The sequence below is a fragment of the Spodoptera frugiperda genome, chromosome 6 (assembly GCF_023101765.2).
Source record: "Spodoptera frugiperda isolate SF20-4 chromosome 6, AGI-APGP_CSIRO_Sfru_2.0, whole genome shotgun sequence".
NCBI lineage: Eukaryota > Metazoa > Arthropoda > Insecta > Lepidoptera > Noctuidae > Spodoptera > Spodoptera frugiperda.
In genome coordinates, this window is record NC_064217.1 from 10945411 (window position 1) to 10957541 (window position 12131).

At 35.0% G+C, this 12131-nt stretch overlaps 2 protein-coding genes across 6 annotated transcripts in view; both read left to right on the forward strand.

Annotated features, from left to right (window-relative positions):
• LOC118267599 (protein PALS1) overlaps positions 1–12131 on the forward strand; it is a 152987-nt gene that overhangs the window by 62074 nt on the left and 78782 nt on the right. The window lies entirely within an intron of this gene.
• LOC126910753 (uncharacterized) lies at positions 3277–5281 on the forward strand. The gene has a single exon (XM_050694266.1). The coding sequence runs from the start codon at positions 3503–3505 to the stop codon at positions 4667–4669; it is 1167 nt and encodes a 388-aa protein (XP_050550223.1). The 5' UTR covers positions 3277–3502; the 3' UTR covers positions 4670–5281.

The window sequence follows — 12131 nt, forward strand, 5'->3', positions numbered from 1 at the left end:
AAAAAATACAGGCATGAAAATAATGGCTTCCATACATAAAAAATAAACATTTTATTTTGCAACACGAATACACAAGTGATGATAAAATATTTATAATATCATCGAATGGAAATTGAAAACTCGACAATCGTCAGTTATAGCGTAAACGTATGAATTTTAAACTGACCTACATTTTTGTTTTATTTTATCGTTAAAAGATTTTAATCTATTTATCGATAGTTACTTTCTTTTGTTGGGTAAATATAATGAGTGTTTTGGCGGAAATGAGGGACTATGAGTAAGCAGATATGAGTATTAGGTAGGTATGTACCTACCTATGTACTATGTATTCTGGGAATAGTACATATCCAAAGATATTAGGTGTGAGTGATTTGATTATTCTAATAACCGACTGAAATTGTCTATTCTTTCTTTGCTCCAAAGACCTATAAGATTGATTGAGTATATTAATATAGAGAGGTAAATGTAAACGATAGGAACTTTCATATTTATATTATTAGTCGAGATCTAAGTATGTAGCCTATACAAAATAAACACATATATACAACCTCTTTACAAAAACCTAAAACACATTTCTTCATAACAAATATAAACAGCTGACAGTACTAGACAAGGATGGCGATACACCCTCTCTTTTCAGCATTGAGTGGCTCATTCATTCACTTCCTGTATTGCTTGATGTTCAGGTTCGAATACCTGTCATTACACTACACAATGTTAGTCAATACAAGCGTAATGAATAGGTTTATGAACCAGTCTTTTCTCTTTTATCTGTATCGTAGAAGTAGAACGGAACTGTTGTGAACTGAATCAGTTAATCAATGGGGAATTAAATTTATGCGCAGCGAAGAAGAATATTACCATGCGTTAGACTTCGTTAGGTAGTTTTTTAATTGCATGCTGATTGCATCGCGTGGTCCTTTGATACTTAGATAATGTAATTTGATGTTAAATGGTGTCGTGTCGGTGTCTTGGTGGCCTGGAAGTTAAAGACGCCCACCGAAAACAACAAATCCTAAGATACCTTAGACACCACTGTCCGACGGTGAAGGAAAACATCGTGAGGAAACCTGATCAAGTGACATGTGGTGTAATATTGGTACTTAAATAATGTAGTTATGTTTTCAGAATAATTATAATATGCAATTGATTATTTACAAATAGTAGCTCACTGCAAAATAGGTATCTACCAATATAGGACTATTCATCTAATATAGGATTATTCATTCATTATGAAACTGCAACACATTCTGTAACTCTTGCTGAAGTAGGTCATTATTTATTTCAGTTTCTTTTTATAATGATATACACACTTATTCTTGTCAGTGTTTATTCTTAAACAGTAAAGCAAAACTGAATGTAAAATCTGTCGAAATAGAACAAACCGTCAATCAGTCAATTGAAGCTAGTCACTCATTTTAAATAGTGGAGTCCTCTAACCTTATCGAAAACACACATTTCCTCTCATAAAAGGTGATTAAAAACCACTCAAAAGCGGGTGAAAGCTGTGTATTACCATGTGGGTGATTAAATCGTTCACCAGCTCATGTAAACATCATGGCCGGGTGAAAATGTATGATGTGTAATGCGTATGTCAATATCATGTAACGTTACATGGTGTATTTAGGAATTATTATAGCAATAATTTACATACTATGTTTATAAAACTGTATTAGCTAAATTAGAATTAGAATTTAAAAAATCTTACGGTATATAATTAATTAGTAAAACATACACAATATTCTTTAAATACATGACAAAGAGCGGACAAACTTTATTAAAATTAGAATTTAAAAAATCTTACGGTATATAATTAATTAGTAAAACATACACAATATTCTTTAAATACATAACAGAGAGCAAAAGGACCACTTTCGCGGAATAAAGGACCAAAACTAAAACCATTTCAATACACAAATTCCTTCTTCCATTATTTTTTTACATACGGTTACCTATAATGTAAATCGGAGTGATACACTAAGTATAGACATTAATACGTGTTGACAGAAGATAAACGGATGCCCAGCGATTGGCAGCACTCAAGTCTAATAGCTGCAATTATGTAGTCGGTAAAAAGTTGATATGTTTAATGGCTGCGTCACATAGGTACTACTAATCTGTATTGCTGTTAGTAACGTTTAGCTATTGAGAATATTTCTAAAAATGTGTAGCATGTAGGGTTTAGTCAGATTTTTGAATGCTATGTCCTATTTGTGCGTTGGTGTTTTGTACCTAGGTAATAGGGTTTTGCTCATTTCATTTTTCGATGTTGGTGCTTTTTTTTTTTTTTTTTTTTTGAGGGGGGAAAATCATCCAATGACTTTTCTCGCCTTGGGTGAGGCGAGAGGGAGTGTCAGACTCTTACTGACTAAAAACCACCCCGTTCCTTCTCCTGCTTTTTGAGCCGGAGCCCCGGTAAACCCGCTAGGTAGTCCGCAGCTCCGGGTCAGGCATCAGCCCTATTGGGCCCCATCTGTGGTGGTCTGATGGCTCTTTGAGGCGCGCGCGGAACGCGACGCGCCGCACGCACGGGTCTGGTTCTGTTCGGGCGGTGAGCTACCCTTGCTCGCCGTCCGCAGGCCCGCACTTACGGTGGCCGGAGATCGTCTCGGGATCCCCTACGCCCGGAGTGTCTTTCGCGACGGCTGGGGCGTGAGGAGGTTTGTTCTCTCACGCGCCCCGCCTCCTCCTTAGCTAGCATGACTGCTTCGCAGAAGGAGGAGACGGCATCCCAGTCCCTCTCGCTCCGCACCATGGCCTGAACCAGTGCCGGGCGCGAGAGGTCGCCGTCGCCGACCACATCCCTGAGGACTTGGCGGTGCTCAGCCTACGCAGGGCACACCGCCACTGTATGTTCTACCGTGTCCTCCGGGCGGTCCTCGCAGTGATTCGATGTTGGTGATTGATTTTTTTACCCTAAGGTAAAATTGGAAAAATATTTATTGTATGTTTCCGAGAATGCAGGTTACCTATATAAATTAAATGTTCTTATGGGTGTGCCTTCCCGGAGCTGCGGACTACCTAGCGGGTTTACCAAAGAGTAAAAGGTTTACCGTGGCTCCGGTTCAAAAATCAGGAGTAGAAATGGCGTGGTTTTTAGTCAGTAAGAGTCTAACATTACCTCTCGCCTAGCCCAAGACGAGAGAAGTCATTGGATGATTTCTCACCACAAAAAAAAAAGTGTTTTTACATACACATTCTTAATTTGGGACTTACTGTATAATTCTTAGGTGTTACATCACTAATTTAGTATCATTCGTTCATGTCATTACCCCGTCACTATGGTCTGAGGTCAACGACCACTGTCGTTCTTGTGTGTGTCGAGTGCAGTCGCACCTACTTATATATTAAATAATTAATATTGTAATATAATGTAAAATACAAGTCATCTCACATCAAGTCGTTTAATTTAATAAACACAACAATAATACATGGTGTCAGAAGTGAAAGTAACAACGAAATAAAGAAGATTCGTTTGTTAACGGAAAATTTTAAAAACAAAATGTCTACCGAAGACGTCGGCGACACGAGGTGCCGTGTGGCCGGTCTGGAGTGTCTTAAGTTGTCGTCGGAGGCAACCGCGAACAACGCGGAGGCGTGGAGGAAATGGTGGCAGCGACTGGAGCTGTATATGCTGGCATCAGGTCTAGACAGGTCGGAGGAGAAGCGGAAGGTGGCCATTCTGCTTCACAGTATTGGCCCTAAAGGTCTCGAAATCTTCAATACCTTTAACATCAGCCTGGATGAAGCCAAAATAGAAGACGTCAAGGTCAGATTCGACCTGTACTTTGAGCCACGTAAGAATCTTACCATGTGCAGGTACATGTTTTTTACGAGGAGGCAAGCTCAATCCGAAAGCATCGACGATTTTATCACCGATCTGGAGATAAAGAGCCAGGATTGCGAGTTCGGAACCCTGCGCGAGTCCATGATCCGGGATATTTTCATCGCCAACCTGCACGTGGATATGTCACACATCCGGCAAAGGCTGTTGCAAGAGCCCAACCTCACCTATGAGAGGATGCGAGAGTTGGCGAAAACCCTAATTGTCGCACAGCAGGATGCAGACAAGATGACAAACAAGTCCATCGTCGAAGACGGCGAGAAGGTGATGCAACTGCGTCAAAGGAGCGGCGGTCGACGAGTCTGTCGACAGCGTGCTTCAAGTCAAACGCCACATCGGGCCACGTGGAAGTCTCCCAGTCCGATGAGGCAGTCAGCATCAACATGTGGTCGCTGTGGGCAGTCTCATCGAACGAAGTGCCCAGCGATCGGAGTACAATGCAGGTCATGTAACTCATTTGGTCATTATGCTAAGTTTTGCTATAAGAATAAACAAGTCAGACAGTTGTATTCGTTTACTTCCAAGTCAATACAAAATGATAATTATTTTGTAGGAATTTTAAACAGTCAGTCGAGTCATAATCATCTTAGTCATTTACATAAACAGTCACACAGTCAGCCACAAAAACAGTCAAAAAGTCAATCATATAGTCAAACACCAGTCAAATCGCACTCACACACAAGTCAAACAAGTCAAATTTGTCAAAACAAAAATAGTCCAAGTCAGGTAATCTCCATGATGACAATGCTTATTGCACTGAGAGATTACACCGTCATAATAAAAACAGTCTTACAAGTCAAAGTCTTAATAAAAATAGTCCTATAAGTCAAATAAGTCGAAATAAAAATAGTCAAAGTGAGCATTATTATCATTGCTACACTAATAAAAGTCCAAAGTCCGTCAGTCGTAAGACAATAAATAACAATAAAAACAGTCATAGTCTAGGTCAAGGACATGTTAACTATAATAAATCCAATAAGAACAGTCAGTCCGTCAATAAGTCACATAATACACACTTCCAAAACATTAATCACCACAAGTACACTAAGAAGTCACATCATTGTCAGTCAAATGTAAGTAATTCAGCATCAGAAACAAATAGTCACAACATGCATTCAAATATACCAAACGTAGCATCTCATCGAAATAATTTAAATCAACAAATTAGTCATGTCAAGGGTAATTCAGTTTCAGAAAATCATCATACAGGTAGTTCATGGAAAATAAACTTACATGTGGGTAACCGAAAAATAAATTGTGTCATAGACTCAGGCGCAGATGTAAACGTCATATCTGTCAAAAACTTCAAATTTCTTAATCTGTCAAAGTCACAAATTGATAAATGTCATGTAAATGTCACAGGATTTGGTGGCAATAACATTCCAATTCTAGGCAAAGTAAATTTAAAATGTAATTTAAACATTGAAAATAGAAATATTTGTGAAAATATAGTGTTCATTGTAGCAAATATACTCTGTCCAACTGTCTTAGGTCTTCCCACTTGTGAAAAATTAGGTATAATAAAACGTGTATTTTCCGTCACAAAACAAGATTTTTGTAAACAAATTCTTACACAATATGATGATTTGTTTAAGGGTCTTGGATGTCTACCCCCAGTCTGTCATCTGAAACTCAAGCCTGGTGCAGTTCCGTGTATTGATCCGCCAAGGAAAGTTCCGTTTGCGTTGCAAGGAAAACTGCGCGAGGAATTGGATCGCATGGAGCAAATGCAAGTCATACAAAAAGTCACAAAACCAACTGAATGGGTAAATTCTGTGGTAGTCACTGTCAAAAGTTCAGGTCAATTAAGAATATGCTTAGATCCTAGAAACTTAAATAATTGTATAATGAGAGAACATTATCCGTTAAAGTCTATTGATGAGATAAGGTCACAGTTAAAAGGTGCTGCATGTTTTACGCATCTAGACGCTTTCTCAGGTTTCTGGATGATAAAGTTAGATGAATATAGTTCAGATCTGTGTACTTTCCAAACACCATTTGGTAGATACAGGTATTTAAGATTGCCTTATGGCATAAGTGCTTCGTCAGAAATATTTCAAAGAATTATGATGAATTTGTTCGGTGATTTGGAAGGAGTTTTAATTTTCATTGATGATATTTTAGTACATGGTCCTAATGAGTCGGTTCATAATGAACGACTACATAAAGTTATGCAAAGAGCACGTCAAGTTAATTTAAAATTTAACAAGTCGAAATGTAAATTTCTAGTGTCAGAGGTATGTTTTCTTGGTTATGTATTTAATAAAGATGGTGCTAGGGTTGATCAAGAGAAAGTCAAAGCAATACTCGAGATGCCCACACCAACCAATGTCAAAGAGTTGCAAAGAATATTAGGTATGATTAATTACCTAGGTCCATTCATCAAGAATTTGTCAGAAAAAACTCAAATATTAAGAAATCTTTTGAAAAAAGATTCAGTCTGGATTTGGGATGAGAATCATGAGAAATGTCTTAAAATTTTGAAAGAGGAGATCACAAGATCACCAGTCTTAGCTCATTACAATCCACAAATTCCATTAGTCTTGTCAGTCGATTCGTCAAAGTCAGCATTAGGTGCAGTAATTTTGCAAAATAATAAACCTATTGCATATAGTTCTAAAACTCTCACCATAACCCAGGAAAGATATGCTCAAATTGAGAAAGAATTGTTAGCAATACAATTTGGTTGTGAAAAGTTTCACCAATATGTTTACGGTCATAGAGTAACAGTACATACTGATCATAAACCATTAGTCTATTTATTTAAAAAACCACTTCATGATGTACCTGCAAGATTACAACGTATGATGTTAACCTTGCAAAAATATGATTTAGAAGTCATACATGTACCTGGTAAAGAAATGTATATATCAGATACTTTGTCTAGAGCAGCTATTCAGGAAAATTATGTACCTGAAAATGAGTCTGAAATGTCATGTCATGTAAATTTAATGTATTCAAATCTTGCAATTAGTAAAGAATATAGCACAAAATTAAGTCAGGAAACTAAGAAAGATGAAAGTTTGCAATTGTTAAAGAAATATTATTATGAAGGATGGCCTAAAAATAAAAACAATGTAAGTCCATTATTAAAACCATATTGGAATATTCAAGCTGAAATTCATGTAATTAAAGATTTAATATTTAAAGGTTCAAAATTAATTGTTCCTAAGTCAATGTATAAAGAAATGTTAGATAAAATACATAAAGGTCACCAAGGTATAAATAAATGTTTGAAATTAGCTAGAGAATCTTTGTATTGGCCAAATATGTCTACAGATATAAAAAACATAGTAGAACAATGTTTAATATGTGCTAAATTCAAACCATGTAACCAAAAGGAACCACTACAAAATTTTGAAATTTGTAAGTATCCATGGCAACAAGTCGGTATAGATTTAATGTATCTTGACAATTTAACGTACCTAATTGTCACTGATTACTACTCAAAATTTATAGAAATTGCTTTGTTAAACAAAGACAGTCGTTCAAGCAATGTAATCACACATTTAAAGTCAATTTTTGCACGTCATGGGATACCATTATCTTTAGTGTCTGATGGTGGTCCACAATTTCAGTCAGTAGAATTTAAAAATTTTCTAAATGAATGGGACATAGAACATGTAGTCACTAGCCCATATCATTCACAGTCAAATGGTCAAGCAGAAAGCTCAGTCAAAATTGTCAAAAATATGCTAAGAAAATGTAAGGAAAATGGGTCAGATCCATACATAGCATTATTGCATTATAGAAACACACCTAAGAACAATCTGTCGTCACCCGCTCAATTGTTAATGTCTAGAACTTTAAGAGATAACATACCAGTGTCATATAAAAGGTTAAAGCCAAAGGTTGTAAGATTTAAAGAATATGAAAAGTCTGTTGTCAAAAATAATTTAAATAAGTCAAAGTATTATAATAGGAATACTAAACCATTGTCTATGTTACAACCAAATGATCATGTATATTTTAAGAGAAATCCTAAGAGTCATTGGGAACATGCCACTGTGAAGGAAAGATGTCCAGATAATAGGTCATACATTGTAGAAGATATAAATAAAGTCAAGTATAGGAGAAATAGGGTACACTTAAGGCATAAATATTGTAATGGCAGTGACAACCCTACTCCTATGAGGTCCAATTCTTCGCAGGGGAGAGATGAGGGTGACAGACAGGAGCCGGAGAATCCAAAATTCCCACAATTGTACAAAACCAAGTCAGGTCGTGTTGTGAGACCAACACAAAGGTTAATCGATGAAATAGATTAATTTTTTAATTTAAGAAGGGGGATGTTACATCACTAATTTAGTATCATTCGTTCATGTCATTACCCCGTCACTATGGTCTGAGGTCAACGACCACTGTCGTTCTAGTGTGTGTCGAGTGCAGTCGCACCTACTTATATATTAAATAATTAATATTGTAATATAATGTAAAATACAAGTCATCTCACATCAAGTCGTTTAATTTAATAAACACAACAATAATACATTAGGCACAAATGGAATTTCTGTTAAATTAAAATTTGTCATTTCGGGGGTAACATTTGTTTAATATTAAATGTCTTCAAACGAATCATGATGTTGATGTAATTAGCTTATACATACTAAAGTAGTCACTTAAATTACCTCATATAATCCACCGGTATTTAACCTTCACCTCCAAATAAACTGAAGAACTAAGACTCATCACAATAAGGTTAATGAAAGTCATTATAAACAGGATGTTGCACTCTGTCGACAAAAAATATAACAATAACAGCATAAAATCCACGGGTGTTACGAAATATACAAACAATGTAAGTTACAATAAAACAATAAGATCACTAGTTTACTGGTTCTCAGCGCTCGGTGCTCATCTTGAAGTAAATAACTTATCATACAATAAGTATATGGTATAGTAGCAATGTATATATTGTTTATATATAACTATGGTAGTGATAGTATCTGGGAACTAATAAAGATTGAAAAAGCTTCATGTAACAATTTTATTCTTCATTTTGAGTCGTGAGTCTTCAAGTAGATTCCTCCATCACGTAATCTTGTTATTCTTTTCTTTAATTTTATTCAAGAATTTAAAAATTTTAAAACGTCTCCTTCTAAGTTTTTTCTTTTATAAGACTGCATAAAAAGGATTTGCAACCTACTGAAAAAAGTCCTTTTAAATAAGGGTTTAAAAATATTTCAGAGCTGAAACAATGCCATTGTCAATAATCGTGGCGACCCCAATTGATTTGAAGAGGAGGCACGATATGAAACAGTATGTTCACCTCTGCTTTGCTTACGATCTCGAAAAGAAAAAAAACAGACAAGAAATTAATAGCAACAAAATCAATACTTAACAAAAACAAATCAGTGTATAATCTCTATCTCACAATATACAATATTATACTAACACAAAAAGCTGGTAATAGTAAGCTGGTGTGTGTGTGGGCGTTTTACAATATACGAAGGGGCGTGCGCTCCCGAACGTGGTCGGAATCGGAGATACCAGTTGCGATTCAATAGAATTAGCACATGCTAGCTTTGTGAATTGAATTTTTTTGTAACATATCGGTTTAAAATGGAGTGTTAGTTTTAATAAGACTTTTGTATTTGTATTCTTCTGGTTTGTCTTGTCTTGTTTGGTGGCGATTGTTCAGTTGAGTCCTAAGTCCGCTTTCTATTTTGACCACACATTAATCTGGTTTTTGGCACTTGATTATCATAATTATACTAAGTTCTTTAATTAAGTATCTTGGCTAGATGGCAATCTTTCCATCTTACCTACTTATCTTTATTGAAATCAAAATAAGTCCAACAACCAATTGAAAGTAAAATATATAATAATATTTTTTATATTATACGGTTTTAATGCTGCTTGTATTGTCTGATGATCAAAATTAAGAGTGTATACCAAATACCAGATCGATCATGTTACATCACTAATTTAGTATCATTCGTTCATGTCATTACCCCGTCACTATGGTCTGAGGTCAACGACCACTGTCATTCTAGTGTGTGTCGAGTGCAGTCGCACCTATTAATATAGTAAATAATTAACATTGTAAAATAATGTAAAATATAAGTCATCTCACATCAAGTCGTTTAATTTAACAAACATAAAAACAATACATGGTGTCAGAAGTGGGATACGAACCCACGCCCTCATAGAGGAGCACTTATGCCATATTCAATGATGAATATGGCATAAGTGCTTCGTCTGAAATATTTCAAAGAGTTATGATGAATTTGTTCGGTGATTTGGAAGGAGTTTTAATTTTCATTGATGATATTTTAGTACATGGTCCTAATGAGTCCGTTCATAATGAACGACTACATAAAGTTATGCAAAGAGCACGTCAAGTTAATTTAAAATTTAACAAGTCGAAATGTAAATTTCTAGTGTCAGAGGTATGTTTTCTTGGTTATGTATTTAATAAAGATGGTGCTAGGGTTGATCAAGGGAAAGTCAAAGCAATACTCGAGATGCCCACACCAACCAATGTCAAAGAGTTGCAAAGAATATTAGGTATGATTAATTACCTAGGTCCATTCATCAAGAATTTGTCAGAAAAAACTCAAATATTAAGAAATCTTTTGAAAAAAGATTCAGTCTGGATTTGGGATGAGAATCATGAGAAATGTCTTAAAATTTTGAAAGAGGAGATCACAAGATCACCAGTCTTAGCTCATTACAATCCACAAATTCCATTAGTCTTGTCAGTCGATTCGTCAAAGTCAGCATTAGGTGCAGTAATTTTGCAAAATAATAAACCTATTGCATATAGTTCTAAAACTCTCACCATAACCCAGGAAAGATATGCTCAAATTGAGAAAGAATTGTTAGCAATACAATTTGGTTGTGAAAAGTTTCACCAATATGTCTACGGTCATAAAGTAACAGTACATACTGATCATAAACCATTAGTCTATTTATTTAAAAAACCACTTCATGATGTACCTGCAAGATTACAACGTATGATGTTAACCTTGCAAAAATATGATTTAGAAGTCATACATGTACCTGGTAAAGAAATGTATATATCAGATACTTTGTCAAGAGCAGCTATTCAGGAAAATTATGTACCTGAAAATGAGTCTGAAATGTCATGTCATGTAAATTTAATGTATTCAAATCTAGCAATTAGTAAAGAATATAGCACAAAATTAAGTCAGGAAACTAAGAAAGATGAAAGTTTGCAATTGTTAAAGAAACATTATTATGAAGGATGGCCTAAAAATAAAAACAATGTAAGTCCATTATTAAAACCATATTGGAACATTCAAGCTGAAATTCATGTAATTAAAGATTTAATATTTAAAGGTTCTAAATTAATTGTTCCTAAGTCAATGTATAAAGAAATGTTAGATAAAATACATAAAGGTCACCAAGGTATAAATAAATGTTTGAAATTAGCTAGAGAATCTTTGTATTGGCCAAATATGTCTACAGATATAAAAAACATAGTAGAACAATGTTTAATATGTGCTAAATTCAAACCATGTAACCAAAAGGAACCACTACAAAATTTTGAAATTTGTAAGTATCCATGGCAACAAGTCGGTATAGATTTAATGTACTTTGATAATTTAACTTATCTAATTGTCACTGATTACTACTCAAAATTTATAGAAATTGCTTTGTTAAACAAAGACAGTTGTTCAAGCAATGTAATCACACATTTAAAGTCAATTTTTGCACGTCATGGGATACCATTATCTTTAGTGTCTGATGGTGGTCCACAATTTCAGTCAGTAGAATTTAAAAATTTTCTAAATGAATGGGACATAGAACATGTAGTCACTAGCCCATATCATTCACAGTCAAATGGTCAAGCAGAAAGCTCAGTCAAAATTGTCAAAAATATGCTAAGAAAATGTAAGGAAAATGGATCAGATCCATACATAGCATTATTGCATTACAGAAACACACCTAAGAATAATCTGTCGTCACCCGCTCAATTGTTAATGTCTAGAACTTTAAGAGATAACATACCAGTGTCATATAAAAGGTTAAAGCCAAAGGTTGTAAGATTTAAAGAATATGAAAAGTCTGTTGTCAAAAATAATTTAAATAAGTCAAAGTATTATAATAGGAATACTAAACCATTGTCTATGTTACAACCAAATGATCATGTATATTTTAAGAGAAATCCTAAGAGTCATTGGGAACATGCCACTGTGAAGGAAAGATGTCCAGATAATAGGTCATACATTGTAGAAGATATAAATAAAGTCAGGTATAGGAGAAATAGGGTACACTTAAGGCATAAATATTGTAATGGCAGTGACAACCCTACTCCTAT